The sequence below is a fragment of the Brachionichthys hirsutus genome, chromosome 5, assembly GCF_040956055.1.
Source record: "Brachionichthys hirsutus isolate HB-005 chromosome 5, CSIRO-AGI_Bhir_v1, whole genome shotgun sequence".
Classification (NCBI taxonomy): Eukaryota; Metazoa; Chordata; class Actinopteri; order Lophiiformes; family Brachionichthyidae; genus Brachionichthys; species Brachionichthys hirsutus.
In genome coordinates, this window is record NC_090901.1 from 11,527,552 (window position 1) to 11,547,453 (window position 19,902).

The 19,902-nt window shown below is 46.8% G+C and overlaps 1 protein-coding gene across 1 annotated transcript; it reads left to right on the top strand.

The window, feature by feature from the left end:
* Positions 1-1,553: 1,553 nt before the first annotated feature.
* On the top strand, positions 1,554-19,507 carry srpk2 (SRSF protein kinase 2). The gene is made up of 15 exons (XM_068739006.1): positions 1,554-1,642; positions 6,920-7,071; positions 8,305-8,413; positions 9,192-9,279; positions 9,729-9,816; positions 9,893-9,999; positions 10,412-10,577; positions 12,006-12,046; positions 12,618-12,927; positions 13,242-14,147; positions 14,608-14,708; positions 14,915-15,022; positions 15,108-15,177; positions 16,756-16,848; positions 19,323-19,507. The coding sequence occupies exons 1-15, from the start codon at positions 1,554-1,556 to the stop codon at positions 19,505-19,507; spliced, it is 2,613 nt and encodes an 870-aa protein (XP_068595107.1).
* Positions 19,508-19,902: the final 395 nt, after the last annotated feature.

Consider the following 19,902-nt stretch of genomic DNA (forward strand, 5'->3'; position numbering starts at 1 on the left):
TTAGGCTAATTGGTGATGCTGAATTGCCCGTAGGTGTGAGTGTGTGTGCGGCTGATTGTCTGTCTCTGTGTTGCCCTGTGATGAACTGGCGGCTTGTCCAGGGTGTACCCCGCCTCTCGCCCATTGACTGCTGAGATAGGCTCCATAAAAACTAATGAATCCTTCATGAAACTTTGCATATAGTTCAACCGACAAATAAATTGGTGCCTTTTACTATTCAGTGACTTGTGTCGTATGGTTTTCCTTTTGTTTCCATGGTTACAAGTTGAATTTAGGCTGATTCGTGGAGTAGGATTTGTCTCTCACATATCGTACCAGAGGGATGCTTTTTAATATCTTGTGAATTGTAAGTCTTTTATTTATTTTTACCCTTATTTGAAGAAGCTATGCATTAAATTTGAATTGCATCGTAAAGGGAAGACATAAACAACTCCTGAGGATCGGATGTTTGTTTTGTCTACGCCCTTGTGTCCAGAGCTCCCAAGTCTCTACTGACTCGGTGTGTTTACACATGAAGCATTCCCGTCTTTCCTGTATTTCAGTCACGCCGTCTCCCTTTTGTCTTGTCTTAACTCATCTCCCTCTGATGTCTGCTGTTGCTTCCATTTGGCAGGTTTTTTTATTCTCTGTCATGGATTCGGATGAAGTGATTTTGTCGTATTTTTTAAATCATTTTATTTGCACATTCTACTTGTGCAAAAAGTACCAAACTGATATCATTAAAACATCCATTTGTGCAACTGAATCCAACAGAAAGATGGAATAAAAGTTGTCCGTTTGCATCATTAGATGTTGGACAGTTGCTTTTGATTGGCAATGCTAAATATAGCATTTCCATTTTGCTCGAAGCACATGTTGTTTCATTCTCTGTCTGATGCCCTTAGCTGCAGTGTGGATAGTTAGCATGCATCTATTTCTCCCTCATTATGTTACAGCTATCAGCCATCAGGGCAATGGAGGAAAAGGGAGGAGAAGATAGGAGCAGGAGTGATAATGGCTTGAGGAGGGAGATGGAGAAGGAGGTGGTGGAGGAAGAATCCTGGAGAGAGGAAGAGGAGGGATTCTGGGCAGACTAGAGCAGCCTGTTGGGTGATGTTAGGTCACAGGGTGTCGAATCGCTCCTGGTGCTGCAGTGTTGAAGCAGTGGAATATTAATGGCATGTTTGTGCGTTGGATATGCATGTGTGTGGACAGACAACATGTCCCCTCCTACAGTCGTACACAGACACACACAACCCTCCTGATCAGTGGGATTAAAATTTAAAATACCGCCAGTCACAGATGGAAATAGCAGCGGGCGCTGCATTTCTGATCTGTGTGTAACATCTAGTGTGTGTCTGTTTGCTTTCTATCAATTGAATAGATGCTATATTGTGTGTGTGTGTGTGTGTGTTTGGCACAGAGAAGGTTCCTTGGCAGGTGGGTGTCACAGCGTCATGTGACCCCTGCTGGAATCCAAGGCTGGGCTGGTCTCGAGCCTCCGCTGCTGATTCTGCAGCAGAGAGCTGGAGCCGCTGCCACGTCCGTCCATCTTTCTGTGCATCCCGCTTCTAATGGCGGTGAACTTGAGTCAGATCACGAAAAAGAAATGGGGTCTGGCTTTGTGTGCCCTTCGCCTTCGCCACAGGGCCCTCCGGAAAAGGTATATCTGGGAACGAATCAGGGAAACTAGTGTCGACGGGGTGGATGTTCATAGATGAGGTAAAACATGGGATGTAAGTTCTTGTTGTTTGTTGGTGAGGCCATCTGAGGTTTGTCGTCTTTCCTCCACTGCAAGACTTTGAGCAACAAATAAGAGCAAACTAATATCCAGAGCTGGAGAGGCAAAAAAATTATATTTAAACTGTCTATATAAAAACCTGCAACTTAGGTGAAGTGGTTACACTAAATTTTCCATAGGTGTGAGTGTATGCGTGAACGGTTGTCTATCTATGTGTGGCCCTGTGATGAACTGGCGACTTGTCCAGGGTGTACCCGGCCTCTTGCCCGTAGACTGCTGGGATAGGCTCCAGTCGATCCCACGCCCTGGATTTTGGATTAAGTTGAAGTTGTCAAATGAGTATTTGCTAACATGAGAAGCGTTTCTCATGTTGATACAGTGTTTACATGAGAACGGTTTCTGCTGATGACGGTTTTCATGCTCTGTGGGCTCTTCCTGTTTCCTTTGTGTTGACTCGTGATCTCGACCACGGCTTTCTGTTTGTTGCTGTTTTCATTCATAACGCATGTGCATGCATTTCCCATGCATCATACCTGGGGGGGTGGGGGGGGGGGGTGCTAATAAAACCGTCTTTGCTCTACTATGATGACATGCTTTTATTACATCTATAGCTCTGGGGCACAGTTCTACACATACATGGAGCATATGACGCTATATATAGAGCTCACGAATGACTTTCTCATAAAGTGGCAGTGATTAATAGAAGGGATTTAGAGCCTTGCTCACAAAAGTAATAACGCCATGTTACGTTTTCAGGAGGGTTATTGGTACCTGGCTTGCTAACAGTGAAGCCCCCCTGGGGGTGCTGAGCAGGTAGCAGCGGCCCTGCTAATAATGAACTCAGTAGCAATCATCTCTGTTGCTTGTAAAGACTGCAATAGATGTAAACAAAAAAAAAAAAACCCACCTTAATAAGGTTGTAATTACTGTAGACCTTTTGTGGAGCGTGGTCAATATGAAGTTCTGTTTTTGCAGCTAAATTATTCAGACAGAAGAGATGTATAATTATTTTAAGTCACCTCACGGTAGATCTGATCTTGATTTCCAGCATTTTCAATGCTGTTTTCTCCTGCATCTGTTGGTCAGGTTGATTATGTCAGCAAAATCCACTGATTATGTCAGAAGGATGAGGCATTGGTAGGAATTTTACATTTTCTTATGGATCCAGATAAAGTAATTCAGCGGGGGGGGTATTTTTTAATAAAGGTTTGGGCATCTTTCAATTTTTGGTTATTTTTGTATTTTAATTTACGCCAAACATTCTGAAACTTTGTGGAGGAGTGGGACACGGGTCACGGCTCCAGCCAGACAGGTCCATAAACCTTTCATGACTTTTCTTGGCATTGCTTTAAAAAAAAACCACATTTGCACATTTGCTACAAAATTTGTTAGAAGTGATGACTGAAATGGTTTCAACTAAACTTTATGGAGGGTTTGTTCACGGTTTTATCTAGTGCCCTCCATCCGTTGTGTCAAACCACTTATCCTCCTTCAGACACACACAAAGAGACAATTCATCATCACAGTCACACCGATTGACAGCTGATTTGATCAGTTCCAACCATTAGAATCTCAATAATACCCAACAATAGAGATCTGTTCCTGCCGAGAACGTCGTATGGAGAACCAGTTGCTTTTCTCACTAGGTTTAGTTCCTCTCCCTGTCTGCCCGCGGTATGATTGAATATTACATACGTGTGCACGGCTTGTCGTGCATGATGCTGCAGTCTACTGTGACAGTGCGTGGGCGGATGTAACCGGCACAATAACAGGCTTTGTGGCCGAATGACGTCATCAAGATGTATAAATACAGGATGCAGTGCACTACAGAGAGGAGTGCAAAGTGCACTGCCCAATGAAAGATACAGGACGCAAGCATCAGCACTGCGTTGGGCGTTTCTGTGCCGAACAGAATGACCCGTGAACTGCAGAATAATGGAGGTTTTTGTGCACACATTTTCCCAGTGTGCGTGTGTGTTTTTGCGTGTCTGGAGATGTAGACGTTATTGGACATGCATGTCTCTTGACTCCCACGGCCTCCAGGCCTTGTGTTTGTGTTCTGCGCTGCATTTTCAATGCAGATTTGATTCCAAGTCGACCGGTTTTATCACAAGTCGTTTCCAGGCATGTCTCAGGAGCTACAAGTCTATTTTCCTTCACCGACATCTCTGCTCTGTATTCTGCTTATTATCCTCCTTTGCCTGTCAGTGTGTGTTTCCCACCCAAATGCTGGAGAGATCAGTCAATGCGGCGTAGCATGTGGTCCCGTATCCATCAGCTGCCCTGTGGGGAATTTCAGCTACAGTCGATTCCTCGACCCTGTGGAACAAAACATCAGAGAGTTTCTGCACACACAGAGAGACCTACACGAACCCCCCGCACCCCCAATCGTCGTAAACAAATCATGGCTCAGATGCCGTTCATTGTGTTGATATGATGCTTCTCCATTTATCCTAAAATAAACCAACCTCTTTCCATTGCAGCCACCAGAGTGGTTTTTAATGAGGAAATACGATGTTTTATTACCCAATCTGATCACGCTAACAATGTTTTATTGATTTGTGTTCAGAGGTAAGATTCTATCTCTACTGCTTTCTGGTTAAAGATAGTATAATCATTAAGAAAATCGACCTCTAGTGCCTCAGCCCCACTAGAGGTGCAAATTAATTTCATTATACTGTTTAATTGGTCTTCCTGCATGTCCCCGCTACCCTTTGCCTTCTCATTGGTGCATCTGGTGACATCAAAGAGTCACACTTTTACTTTTATAAATAAATCATTTGTGATGTGACTCTAAAGCAGAGGTAATACCCTTTTTCATGGCACGCGTGTCTTAGGTTGCCGACCCCTGCTCTAAAACACACTGTGGCTGCAGAAGGGTAATGCGCATCTACAAGTTATGTCGGGTCAGAGCGGCCATGTGACGGCGTCCTGAAAATAGCGGTGAGATCTCATTTCTCTGGAAAAGAGGGCGAGTCAGCTGGAGATGCAGTGAAAGATTAACCGTGAATCAGGCAGAGGTGCTGGAAAGGAAGTTCGAGGTTGTAGATGAAAAGAGTTGAATGAGAGAATGAATGTGTGTTGCATAACTGCTTTTATTCAAGGAGGAATCTTAACATGAACTAATCCTTGTGTCTTTTTTTTCTTTTTCTGAGGATGTCAAGAAAGCATCCTTTGTCTTTCTCCATGCTCTGCTGGAGGGATAGGGACTTCCTGGACCTCAGACCTCCTGTCCTTTGTGTTAGCCGCTAACTGCTAGCCGTGGATCATACACATTGATATAGATGTAGATGTCTTTCGCTCCTCTCTCCAACATTCCGTCTGCTTTGGCTGTGGGTGTAGCTGTCTTCAGTGGCCCTCCTTGCTTCTGGAGGGATACTTCCAGCCGTCGGGCTTCCAGCCTGCTTTACACTGGTTGGTGGAAGGCAGATTTACAGTTAACACTGTTGAGTCTTCTGTTTTCCTCCTTCATTTTCCAGTGACTCTTCCTGTAGATTAACCTATCTGTACTGTAGACGGTATTTATACCAGCATTAACGCTTGTTTTGAGGGAAATTTACAGGTTGTTTTTCATGCATACTGCAGATATTTCACGTCAGCGAGTTACAGCAGCAAAGCCGTTCAGACACGAGTTGGTCTGGTGAGGAATTTACTGCTAGCTTTTAGGAATTTGGAGAAGTCGTCAGTGCCTTCTCCTCTCCGTGGATCTCACACCTGTTAAACGTAGTCCAGCACAATACTTTCCAGGAGTTTCTGCAGACTCAAGTGGGTGTTCAGGTGCAAATGTCATCAATCTGCTGCTCAGCTGGGGATAAAACATATTTACCTGCTACTTGTACATTGTAGAAAATCACTGCAGGCTGGGGCTGCAGATGGATGGATGGCTTGTGTTCAGGCATCACGTAGTCTGGGGTTAGGGTTTGAGAAGCGGCCTCGGCATGCCCACGTTCTGCAGTTATTTGATGACACGGTGAAATGCTATTGGCTGATACACTCCTGCCTCAACCTCACCCAGACTGGAGCAGCACTGCAAGTTTATCTCCCCGATCCCTCTTTATTCTGCCGCTGTCTTTCCTTCGCCTGTCAGTCTTTGATCTGACTGCATCTTTGCCATCTTAATGTTTTTGCTGCTTGGCGTCCATTAAGTTTCATGAGGCGGCGTTTTTGTGCAGCTGGATGAGCTGCGTAAAAACACCAAGCTGGTAGACCTGATCTAAGAGCTGCTACGTGACTGCGATGGTAAAGAAGCAGTGTCCTGCTGCAAGGACACAGCTGTGTGTGTGTGTGTGTGTGTGTGTGTGTATGAGAAAGAGAGAGAGAGTTGTAAAATAGTAATGAGATCTCAATGCCAAGTTATCATCTGCCCTTCGCTGCAACCATTCCTGTTTTGTACGTGTGTGTGCAAAACCTTGCCACCACTGTTGCGTCTCCTGGATACCCCGCTGCATTCATTCTGTAGTTGCCATGGCAACACACCAAGATGCTCCACCATGCGTCTGCTCCTGTGACCACAAATTTGAAGTGTTTTCATGTGTGTTGATGTTCTATGTGTCGTAAATTAGCTTTTGTTTACGTCGTCGAGTGTCGCCCGGTAAGAAGTCTCCCTCCATCGAAAGGTTATTGTTTAAGTGGAGGATCAATCACTCAAGTCAGTCCTGATGTGTGATCCAGATCATCATCTGGATTCAGACTGGTTCTGAAGGATTCTGTGCCACTGTGAGATTGAGGCATATTTTTATCTTCTAACTTCATGAATAACGTCTTAAGATTTTGGCTAATATGGCACAATGACATCACCATAAGATCACAACAGAGTCACATCTGTATCGAAATATTCTTGCGGATCTGGTGAGCCAGAGAGCGCAGTGGATAGCACTTTAGTTTGTATGTCCTCCCCGTGTTTTGCTGCATTTAAAGAGTGTAAATTTGACATCCCGTATTTACAGCGTTCAAAAGTAGAAGAAGACGGTGTGTTCAGACACACTGTCGTTGTTTCATTTATTCCAAACTCAGACATCTCCTGAAATTCTGATACAATTTCAGGATGGAAAATAGAAAAGCTTTCCCGAACTTGCTCCTGGATGAATCCCAGATGACTGATGCCAGAATTGGTTCTTGTTCTGATGTCGGTCATCTGTACGTGAATCTCCGTCTGCAGCCAGAAGGCCGTCTAACTTCATCCCACTGTTGTCTTCACAGGCCTGACACCCAACAGAAAGCCCCGGCGAGCACCCCTTCACCCCCGCCACCCCCTCCGCCTCCCCCTGAGCCAGCAGGGCCCCCGGAGCCGGAGGAAGAGATCCTGGGCTCCGACGATGAGGAGCAGGAAGACCCTGCGGACTACTGCAAAGGTCAGACAGACCCACACGCACACGCAAGTACTCTGACGTCAACAAGATGGGGACTATTTTTAAAGAAACAAACAAAACATAAATCTCCATTCATGCGGAAGGTTAAAATCCAAGCCTCCTGAAGGTCAGAGATCCCAACCAGATCAAAGAAGTTATTTCCCGTCATTATTAATTTGCCTCTACAACCGAACGCGTGCACAGATGCATGCATCGCTGCACAGGATGGAGGACGAATTGCCTTCTCTGACTCGCTCAGCACTTCCGAAAAACAAATGAACACAGTTGTCAGGCCTGGCAGCTTCTGCAGAGCTTTCTGTTGTGTGTGTGTGTGTGTGTGTGTGTGTGACAAAACTTCTGGTAAACAATGAGGCATGCAGAGATCACACTTTGTCACTGTTGTCCATCAATCTGTGCACTGCTGAGCGCTAACCTCCAGTTAGCAGTTTGAGCGCATGCAGGATTCTAACCTAACAAGCCTGCTGAATTTGTCTTTTGTTGGTTTCTTTTGATTCACATTTACATTATATTTTGACAGATGTGTCTGATCTCCCGTTAATCAGCTGGTGTTTGCTTCTTTTCATTGGCTCTAAAATAAAACCGTCTTCTACAACAGCGAAAAACTTTGGTTATTTAGAGATTTTTGTTTGTTTGTTTTATTCTGTTTCTATGGCGACACATTGGCTTTGTCACAGGGAAAGATTTTGTGTAGCATAAGTCAAAAGCACAGAACTTTAATTAATTCTAGCAATAAGTAGTAGCAAATATTCAAGCGAGAACTTTGAAGGCCGAAGTGGAGAAGGGTTCCATGTGAACAGCAATTGAACATTGGTCAGTCGGTCCTAAGAGATTAATTTTAATTAATTTTTCTTCACAAATCAAACATTTAACTCCGCCTGTGACGGGGGGACCCGGAATCATCCACGCCGGTTTTTAAAATGCTTTACGTGCCCTCTTGATCTGCTCCTACCTTCATGCTCGGGTTGTTCTATTCAGTTCGCTTTTGACTGAATGAATAAAAGTAAAATAACTTCAGGGCTGCTCGAGGGATTCATCATAACCCACAGCTTCAGACGCTTCCTGCTGCTCTTTTACTTTTCAATCCACGTCGCCGTCTCCTCCTGTCTGTTTTGACGTCCCTCCCGCTCTCACCGCCGCTCTCCCTCAACTAACAAATTCCATGTCAGTGGCTCGTCGCCTGTAACCTTCATCCCTCGCTCTCTTTATCGCCTTCAGGAGGATACCATCCGGTGAAGATCGGGGATTTGTTCAATGGGAGGTACCACGTGATCAGGAAGTTGGGATGGGGTCACTTCTCCACCGTGTGGCTGTGCTGGGACATCCAGTGAGTCACAAACCCTCCAAGACTCCTGCATGCGAGTGCTCTTACCAAAATGAATGCATAAATATACTTGGCTCTCTGGGAGTTCCTTCCTGTGATGTTAGTAAAGGCTGTTTTTGCAGTGTTTTGCCTCACCTTCACATGCACACACACACACACACACACATCTGTTGACAGGATTGTGATCAACGCCGCCCTGCAATGACGGCATCCATTTGACCTGTGATGTTGTTTCTGTGTTCGTGTGGCAACCAGGGTGGCTGGTTGACTGTCTCATCAAGGCAGTGTCACCTTTCCCTGACTCTCTCTCTCTCTCTCTCTCTCACACACACACACACACTTTAACTTGTGTTACTGGTATTAATTACTCTAATGGCGGTCGGACACCGGTGAGCACGTCATTGCGCTCTTTGCTCCTGCCATGCATAATTCACTGGACACATGACTTCATATCAGAGAAGCTCTAACTGTACTTTTTTCCGCTTGTTGTTGCTCATACTTATTAAATACCGCCTGTCCCAGTGTCACGGTGTCAGTGGGCGTGTCTGTCCCTCCTCCTCCTCCGCTGGCGCCGCCAGAGCCTCGTAGGAAAACACAGGAACGTCACAACGAGTATATCTAGAGATGACGTTTCACGATTAATGTTGTTGCTCTGTGTGACACACGGCTGAGCAAAGGTGTACGGTAATAATGGAACATGTTGTAATAACATGCCTGAACAACCTGTAGGCGTGTGTCTCAGTGTTAGTGACTGTATATGTGTGTGTGTGTGTCGTTACAGAGTGAAAAACTTTGTGGCGATGAAGGTGGTGAAGAGTGCCCAGCACTACACAGAGACGGCGCTGGATGAGATCAAGCTGCTGCGATGTGTGAGAGTCCCATTCACGCTCAAGTGTCTGTCTCTATGTCTTCCTTCCTTCCCTCGTGGCATCCTTTTTTGTCCTCCTACTGTCCCTTCTCTTTTCTCTCGTCTTACCCTTCTCCTCTGTCGTCCTGTAGCTCCTTCATTAAATGTGTCTGACCCACGACCAGGGGCTTTAGGGTAGCGGCTAGTAGCAGTTAGCTGGAGGTCCAGGAGCTTCTGAAGATTCATTCTACTCCATTTATGCATGAAGGAGAGTTTTTTGTCTTGATTTTTTTGTGTGGTTTTTTTCCATTCTGTGTCATTTATCAATTTGCATTGGTGTTGCTGCATTTCTTCAGCGTCATCCGTGTCTGTTAGCTCTCTGAAAACACACCCAAATATGTACCAGATAAATGCGGAAGACATACGGAAAGGCTCGGTCGTCATTCCGCTCATCGTCGTCTTATCCTCCAGGTCAGAGAGAGCGATCCTGGTGACCCCAACAAGGACATGGTGGTCCAGCTGATAGACGACTTCAAGATCTCTGGTGTCAACGGCATTCGTATCCTGATCAGAAGTGTGTGTGCGTGAGCGCGTGAGTGGCATACGATAATGTAGGCCTTGACTCTGCACCCCAGATGTGTGTATGGTGTTCGAGGTGCTCGGCCACCACCTGCTGAAGTGGATTATAAAATCCAACTACCAAGGTCTGCCGCTGCCGTGTGTCAAGAGCATCATCCGACAGGTGGGGACGCACACCCACAAAGCAAATATCTTACGCATAATAAAAGTTACTGGCTGGTTATTGGTCTCCGATGACAGAGGCAGCCTAAGGCGAGATGGGAAATGTGTGCAATGTGAAATTCACATCAACTGGACGAAAATCAAGACTGAGAAAGCATGAGGAAACAAATATAGAACAGACTCAGACAGAAAATCACATCCAACGCTCTGACCTAATAACAGAGCTGCTGTTGTGGACTCAACGCTTCGACTCCAGCCAAAGACGTTCAGGCGCTTTCCCCTCAGCTACCGATGAGCATGTGAATCTTATTCCTGCTGTTGAAGCTGGAATAAATGCGACTTGTCCCCGTTTCAGCCTGGAAATAACAGCGTGTTGTGTCTGTCCTCACTGAAAGCGTCATGTTGTTGTGCAGGTCTTGCAGGGCCTGGACTACCTTCACAGCAAATGTAAAATCATCCACACGGACATCAAACCGGAGAACATTCTGATGTGTGTGGACGACGCTTTCGTGAGGCGCATGGCCATGGAGGCGACCGAATGGCAGAAAGCTGGAGCCCCCCCACCATCTGGATCAGCAGGTAGACACAAAAACACTGCCAGGCTGTACACTACACCGATGTACAGCCATCGACCCCCAGCGAGGCCTGATCAGCATGGATCACAGCCCAGATTCAGAGCCAGTCGGTGCCACGTGTGACCACGATCTCTTAGCATTGTCTATGCTAACGTGTTCTGAGCCGCCACAAGGAGGAGACTGAATAGATGACAGACCGTCCGCTTTCCATTTTGTTTATTGCCATGATGATAATGTATTTGGGTGGAGCATCCAGAGTTTCTGAAACCATGACAACGATAAATTGTTATCTGAGGTGTCTTATAGATAATCCACACGGTGTCTCCGGACTGCCAGCTAACTGGCCGCTCGCTGCTTGTATTTGACTTGGAAAAAGAAAAAGCTATCCAACATAAACTCTAAAAACCAAGCCTGCGGTGAAGTCTCTTGGTTTTGATTTAATTAAGCATAAAAATGTAGATTTTTGTTTAAAAAAAGAGGGGTTTACAGTAGAAGTAGTGGGTTAAAAGCCAGTTTTTCTGGTTTTTACGGGTATTTATAGTCAAATAAGTAACAAATACGTCATGACTCCAGAACAATGCATTTTCCCTCTGATCTCATTGAATGCTGAAGTGCACAGTAAAGGAAAGAGATCCACAGAGAAGCCTTTTTTGCCTCCCCGGCTTCTTGTGTTGCACAGAGACGTTTCTTCTTTTTCATCTCCTGTCACCAAATTCCTCCTCTGGAAAAAAAAAAAGAAAAGAAAAAACGTACTTAAAAAAGCCCCCCGCCTGACAAACTCCACATGAACCCTGTCCTCCTGCTGAACTCCTTCACGAGCTGAGCCGATTGCTCACGTCGGCCACTGATAACATTTCAATTCAAATCAAAACAGAAGGGCTCGCTGGCGACGTTAACATCAGACCGGGTGACCAACCCACCCTACATCCACCGTCCCTCCTATCCTCGGATCCACCAATGACCAGACCCGCTGGCCAACCCACCAAACACAGCACCCATCTATTGATTCGTTAACCCCCTGACTGTCCCACCAACCAGTCCACACATCGAGTCATCCACAGACCAGTTTGCCCACTGACCCGTCCTCCCACTTACTGACCCGACCTTCCCCCCCCAGACCACCGACTGACCCGCTGACTGAAGACGTCCCGATCTCACTGAAAACGTAGCATCCTCGGCGGAGGTACGGATTTCGCTGCAGACTCGGGTGAGGCGATGCTTCTCGGGCCTCAGTGTTATGGATCTGGGCCAAGCGAGTCAGTCTGTGGGTGTTTCAAAGATCCTTCCCTTAATGTCTGTGCGGCGCTTCACCTACAGATTCTGTAGGTACCAGAAGCTTCCAAACCGGATTCCTCCGCTGCGACATTATCGAAGGTAGCATGAACCCGTCTCGAAGCCTCTGACTGCTGTCGTTTTTCTTTCTGTCTGTCAGTTAGCACAGCCCCCCAGCTCAAACCGGTGAGTACAACAGATGTGAGTATGAAATGAGAGGAATGCACACACACACAAACATAAACACACACACACACACTCTTATTGGCAGATTGTAAGCAGCTTTCAGAGCTGCTCCACTTTAAAATAATGTTTGCTGTAAGAATCGAGCTTTTGGCGGTGCAGTGATGTTAGCAGTCAAATAAAACTAAAACAACTCCACTGGATTCCATCAGTTGAGAGCATTTACCTCGAATTTCTATTGTATTTTAAAGCTTCTGATAACTCTGTCTTTATGGCATAAACTCAGATTGTAGTTTTCTTCTTCCCGTACAGGAAGCATGGTTTGTGGTACCAGGAGACAGGGCTTTTCTAGGTTTGGACTGTTAGATCAAATCTGTGAGAGATGCCGGATTGACATGGTGGCGTCCTCAGAAGGAGAAGCCTGTTTGAGCTAAAGCGTGTGTAAAGATGAATGTTTCTCAGTCGATCATGATGCCCGATTATCAATTAACTCATTGATTAAATTGTCCAAACCTGTAGGCCTTAAAGTCCTTCTGGTTGTGCGTTCGCCTCCCCGTGACTTCCCCTCTCCTCCCGTCTTTGGCCCCAGGTGGGGAAGATCTCCAAGAACAAGAAGAAGAAGCTGAAGAAGAAGCAGAAGAGACAGGCGGAGCTTCTGGAGAGACGCGTGCTGGAGATCGAAGCCCTGGAGAGGGAGGCTGAGAAGAAGGAGGAGATCGCCAAAGACGGGGGAGAGGAAGAGGAGCACGAACGCAACCCGTCTTCACCACCGCCGCAGCTGGGCCCCGGCATGGCCCTGGGAGAGAGCGACGAAGACGATGATGATGAAGAGGATGGGGAAGATGAGGAGGAGGAGGGAGGAGAGAGGGAGAGGCCCATCAGGTTGACTAATCATACATGTGAGTTAGAAGACAGATCTGCAGCAGTGGAGTTTGTGAGTGTGTGCAGCCTGTCTGTGAATGACTAGGAGGTGAACTGACTCCAAACAGGCGGCCCACGCTGGGCCTGCTGCGTGGGCCGCCTGTTTGTGAATGAATAGGAGGTGAACTGACTCCAAACAGGCGGCCCACGCTGGGCCTCCTGCGTGGGGGAGACCAGGCCTTTCCGTCTCCCTCCTCCACTCTCTCTGTCATTCTCCTGTTTCCTTTTTTGTCCTCCCTGATCTATATGCTCTTCTCCTAACATCATCTCCTCACCCACCTCCTTATGCCAGGTGCAGCGCCTCACACGGAGCCGAGCACGACGGCCCACATCACCAACAACGACCCCAACGCGGAGGTGGGCGAAGAGGAGGAGGAGGAGGAGGAAGAGGAGGAGCAGGAGCCAACGCCTACTGCAGAAAAAGAAATCACCTTTCCCCCCATCACAGAAGAAGGGAATGGGAATCCAACAGAATCAGAGGGGGATAAAGAGGAGGTGGGGAAAGAGGAGTCTGAGGCGCTAAATGAGGCAGATGATGAGAAGGAGGAGGAGGAGGAGGAGGAGGAGGACAAAGTAGAGGAGGAAAAACATACTGAAAATGAGGAGAATGAGGCAGAGGAGCCAAAACCTGAAAGCAAGCCTGAGGAGGAGGAGGAGGAGGCAGCGGTGGAGGAAGAGGAGTCAAAGGAGCAGGAAGAGGAGGAGGAGGAGGAGGAGGAGGAAGAAGACGAAGAAGATGAAGAAGACACAACTGCAGAGCTCCTCCTCACAGACGCCACCTTCTCCCCCGTCAAATTCCACAACAAAAACAATTCAGCCAAAACCAACGGTCACGTTCTGTTGGGGTCTGAGGGACTGAAACGAAACCCCGGCACGCCCCCACCTCCCTCACCCACCTCTGAGCCTCTCCTCTGCCCCCTGGTGGAGTCTGAGCTCAGCTACACCGACAGGGACGTGTCTCTCAGCTCCGTATACGAGCTGTATAACGGCGAGGTGGCCGAACCTGGCCTGACCAACGGCTCCAGCGACCGCCATCGGGTCACTATGACGCTTTTCCCGGAATTGCCCCTGGATCCCGATCCGGGAAACCCCATTTCTGACGGCGCGACAGACATCGGAGCAGGACCGTCGCCTGACAGTCCCACCGCCGACCGCAGTCGCACTGTGTCGTCCTCGAGCACAGGAGACACGCCCAAAGGTAGGAGGAGGTCACCGGAGGTGGATCCAGCATCAGCGGTACAAGTGGAGGAGAAAGTACCTGACCAGGTGTAGCGATGTTTAAAATGATGAAGAAGAAGGTCGCCATATTCCAATACAGCCACGAAGCAGATGTTAATGTTAAATTATGTTTGTAATATAACCCTAAATCATATTATTGATGTAGCCGCTCCAGACATTAAAGCATTCCTGTGCAAAATACAGTGAGCAGAGGTTTGACTTGGAGTAATCGTCCCGTGTAAATAAGGCTGTTTGAGCGTTTTTTAAAAACTTTTTCTTCTTCTCCTCATTTCATGCGTCTTTATTTATTCTTTTACTTTGACAGTTAAAGAAAAGGAAAGCGGCTGGATAATAATTAGAGTTCATTTAGATCTTAGGTGAGGTGAGTAAGCTGGATGCGCGCGTGTCTCTACTGATTGTGATTCGTGATCTTCTTTCAGTCCGGGCCAGAGCTGCAGATCTCCTGATCAACCCACTGGATCCCCGCAACGCCGAATCCATTCGGGTCAAAATTGCTGATCTGGGAAACGCCTGCTGGGTGGTAAGAAGGATCATTTTAAATTCAACCAGCGGCTCACAAGTCTTTTTTTTTTTGGTAAAATAACTCTTGATTGAGTGAATAAAAAAAAAACAATCTTGTCGCAGATACCGCTGTCGCCTCACAGCGACAAGGTACTGGGTTCGATTCTTTCCTGTACGGAGTTGGGGTAGGACGGATGGATATTTTATCTTTTGAATGTCTCACAGCACAAGCACTTTACTGAGGACATCCAGACGAGACAGTACCGGTCCATTGAGGTCCTAATCGGCGCTGGTTACAGCACCCCTGCAGACATCTGGAGTACCGCCTGCATGGTGAGCTCAACACGAACAGTATAGACATGCATGTACAGACCCCCCCCCCTCAGGGGACGCTCAGGTGCGCTGATCTCTGCCTCAGGCTTTCGAGCTGGCGACTGGAGACTATTTGTTCGAGCCCCACTCTGGAGAAGACTACTCGCGCGATGAAGGTGAGCACCGAACTCTCTCTGACGCACACGCAAGTCTGATTTTAAACAGTAACATGGAAAACTTCATGTGACAAATTATTCCTGGATGTGTGTAAAGGCCGAAGCTTATTCTGCACGTCGACTTAAAGATGAACTAAAAAAGTCCTGTCAAAATTTCATGAGATCATGAATCGGATCGTTTCCACGTGAACGTTGTGTTCTTGTGCTATTTTACCTCCCTCAGCGATGTCACTTTCTCTTCTTGCTGTGTGTAGAATATATTTTGCACATTGCATCTGAGCAACATCTGTGTGCGATCATTGATTAAAATGACCTGAAGTCAGTCTTGACTGCAGCACCCCTTCCCCTGAACCCCCCCCCCCATCTGTCAGCTGTTAATCCTGTCCTTTAAGCCTGCCTCCTCCCATCTTCATCCCACTGCATTTTCACACATGAAACACTCAGCCAGCTGTCGGAGACGCCCAGCGGCAACATCTGGTCTGGTGTAGAGTGCATAGGTGTTATTAAAGGAGCAGTTCACCCACGGAAGAAGGTTAAGTCATTTCTACTCGACTGTTGATGCCGGAAAGCCTGGGTAGGGTTTTTTTTTTTTTCAGATCAGACATATTCCTTTACACTGAATAACTGAAGAAGATGTCTCTAGAATCCCGGAGATCCCAAACTGATCAGAAATGACATCCTCTATCAAAGCTGAACTGTTCATAGTAGCGTCAGGCTGAAAAGTGTTAGCATACATCTCTGCGCTTGCAGGCGGCGCATGCTGACGTTACATTACAGTCAATTTAGGTTTTCTTTGTCTTGTGTTTTTAAACGAGTCCAAAAATGTCACCCTGCTCCTCCTCGGGTTGTTGCGAGTCGATGAGGACTTTTTTGGTGAACTGATCCTTTAAATTCACTTTTCTCTGTCTGCGCATCCTCATCCTCGCCTCGATTCCTGATCTGTTCTTCATCTCTCTGATGCGTGCAGCTCGTTGCCTTTAATCTGTATTTGACACCTTTGGTCTCCTGCCATTTTGAATCCAGATTGATTCATCTCTTCGCCTCCGCCGTGGAGGTGTAGCTCACTAACAGGTTTTCTCCTCTACGATCTCTGACGTCTCTTTTTTTCTTTCCTCTTCCTCCCTGACCCTCCCGTGACCTTTTCCACCCTCTTTCTGTACTTTCTCCCCATCTTGCCATCTTTGTCTTTCTCACTTTTCTTCACCTCCTTTTCTATTTCTGCCCCCCCTCTTCTCCGTAGACCACATAGCCCACATCATAGAGCTGCTCGGCTGTATTCCGAGGCACTTTGCACTCTCTGGAAAATATTCACGGGAGTTCTTCAACCGAAGAGGTAGCGCTGGCCGGCGAGCTGGGAGGCTGGGACACACAGACGTCTGAACAGACGGACGTGGCACTAGGAATCACGGCATATAAACCTCTATTGATCCGGACTGGTTTGTCATCGGATGCATTGATTGAAGAACGTGCCCGTCTGAGGCGTCGGTGTGTCTCGGCCTCACACAGCCAGTGGTGTCGATGTGTTTGTGTGCATGCTGTAATGCCTGTTCCCTCTGTGACGTATGTGGTGGTGGGCAGACCACATCGCTCTGATCACGGAGCTCCTTGGGAAGGTCCCACGCAAAGTGGTTGCTGCCGGGAAGTACAGCCGAGAATTTTTCTCCAAGAAAGGTAAAGGACACCGCGGGCGAGGTGGAAGGGTCGGCCTGGTGTTAGGGGTGTATCTGTGAGGGGCCGTGGCCGCTAATGTTAGCATCAGACAGCTGAATCAAGTCCGTGCAAGGTAAGAGATCAATCACGGCAGAATCAGTAATTCAGCGTAAAGGATGGGTGATGAGTCATCGGTTTACGACACTTTAGACGTTTTTGTTTCCTTTATAAGGAATTACGGTCATACATCCCTTGGAGACCACGACTTTAGAGCATTATAGGACCATTCATTGGGAATTATGATGGATATATTTATTAGCTAGAATGTTAGAGTACAGGTACAGTCAAACAGTAGCATGTATTGCAGTACAAGTACAGTCAAACATCCTGTCTAAGAGGAGCATTTCAAAAAAGCCCTTGCGGTCTTGTTTCCGTTGAAAGTCCTTCGTACATAAATCATCGACATTTAACAATACCAATAACATAAAAATAAATTACTCCACAGATGCAAAATAATAAGTTAAAAAGACACATATGTACAACGTAGGTGGACAAAAAAGGGGGTGGGGGATTGATCCGGAGAGAGTCGTGATGATTATCTCAGCTTCTGCCCCCCTGAAAGGTGAATTTTTAGAGCTGTTTTTAATGAGGCCAAAGAGGTGTATGTTCTATAAAGAAACATTCACCTCTGGATGCTGGAAACCTTCTGGTAACTTTGTCTATTGTGAAATATCCCTAAATCTGCTGCAACTGCATTCAGTTTTAACCCTGATGGGGGTATCAGCACATTATTGTTACCACTGTTAGAGGGCAGAAATGCCAGCAGACATGGATGAGAACATTAAAGGAAGACTTTAACTCCAGTTTGTAATGCAACGCCTGATGTTTGACATCTAGCGCCCATCCGTGCCGTGAGTGTCGCCATAATCTCACACCGGAAGGCAGCAAATAAACAAATCAAATGTGTCTGATTTTTGCTACCTCTATTACTTTACCCGAGGTAAACTGACTCGCAGTGAGCAAAGCGACACCAGATGTTTGGCCTTCCTTATATTCTTACTGGTTGAATTCTCTTCTTGTGAAAAGCAGCAGTAAGAATGAATGAATCATTAAATGGAGGCTAGGATATCTCAGACAGGATCAATAAATCGGCAATTTAAAGAAGCAGAATTAATATTAGGAAGTGGTACACCTCACTGATTCTGCTGTGCGCCGGCCGGGTAAGTATCCGAGTATCCGTCTGATGACATTCATTTATTCTCTTTCTTCTGTATCTCTCCACTTCCGTCCCGCTCCCTTCATATATTCATAGAACTTGTCAGGAGAGCTGAATATTCCTCTTTTGATGTTGTCTCTATCGGAGGTTTTCTCTTTAATCTCTCATCACTCACTTAATCCGGTCGGATTCTCTCGCTCTGCCTCGCTGCGCTTTGGAACAACCGATTGGCCTATTTTTCTTATTTTTATTTTTTTACTGCTTTCCCGTCAAGCCTGCTGCCACCCAGCTTTTGTAGTAATGAGATCCACACCGAAAGTCCTGAAATAAGTCAAACTCTTCCAGAACAGTTTCCAAAATTGAAGGAAATGACTCCAAACTCAGCTGGTCTTTTGTTTTTTTGTGTTTTACTTTTTACTTTTTACATGATAATTTATGGATTACTTCCTGACGCCATCCCTCCACAAAATTTTGCAGAAATAGGGAATGGTTGTGCTCAAATCAGACAAAAAATTTTATCAGAGGGGAAAAACATTATTTGAATCTGGATCCTAATTCATTCTACATCAAACCCTCATTGCCCAACCTCTCCACTGGATCAATATGTGGCTCAGGATCCAAGATTTCTTTGCAGCAGATATGTTCAGTGTTCCATTCCAGAATTGATCGTCTAATTTTGTGGCGACGTAAAGGAGGTGTGTCCAGGATCATCCATATATGCTGGCTTGTTATGAAGGAATCCTCCTTCAAACTGTGTGAAATATAGGTTGCCATGGCAGCCATGGTTGACCACCGTCATCAATCATTCTGTCACTCTTTTCTCTTCCCCATTGTCGTTGGGCTTTCTGCCCATCACACCCTCCGTTTCTTTCCTTCCACCTCTCATTTGTTCTCGATGTCCTCAGCCGAGGCCCGACAGGTGTTCACTCCGTCGTTACAGCAGCTCACCCATTAGCGGCGTTCCGGTAGAGGCGAGCTATCTGGTGAAGTCAGCTGCTTTAGCGTTCTGGCAGGAGTCTGGAAGGGTCTCAGGCGGTGTCTGATTAAAGGGCCAGTTCACCCAAACAACCACAAAAATAAGAACTTCCTGGTCAATTTAGGCGTGCAGATATAAAATGATTTGCAATAAAAAAAATTATATGGAATCAGAATGAAAGTCGGTGATAGTTGAGTTCATCTAAACAGTTGCACCGATTCAATTTTAGGGTGAACTGACCATCTAATCTCCGCCCCCTTCCTCTCTCCGCCGCCACTGACTAAGCTGTGTCGCCCCCTGCAGGTGAGCTGCGGCACATCACCAAGCTCAAGCCGTGGTCGCTGTTCGACGTGCTGGTGGAGAAGTACGGCTGGGCGCATGAAGACGCCGGCCACTTCACCCACTTCCTTCTTCCCATGCTAGAGATGGTGCCTGAGAAGAGGGCCACGGCCGGCGAATGCCTCAACCACCCCTGGATCAACTCGTAGCCACATCGCTGTTCAGACGCCCTCCTACCCCAACAGCTGACCTGAACATCACCCCCTGGTGTCAACAATATGGAGAGTCCTTCCATGCCCCACTCATCCATTACATGCGTCTCTGAGTAGCCCCACACATTCTCCCAGAACCCTCCCCCTAAAAAGGAATGGCACAGCAACAGCGTCTTCCAAAAGCCCCAAATAATAATTTGAAGACGCTTTCTTCTCCCTGCCTTCAAGATGTCAGCCAGTCCCACCCATCTCCTCTTTCTCACTGGCAATGGCATGAAAGAAAAGTCCAGGAGAAGCCCGCTCTGCCGTGACCTTTACATCACCAGGGCTTCAACGACAGGTGAGTCAGTTGTTGAGGGTGACAATGAGCGATTAGCCCCCCTCCCCTCTCA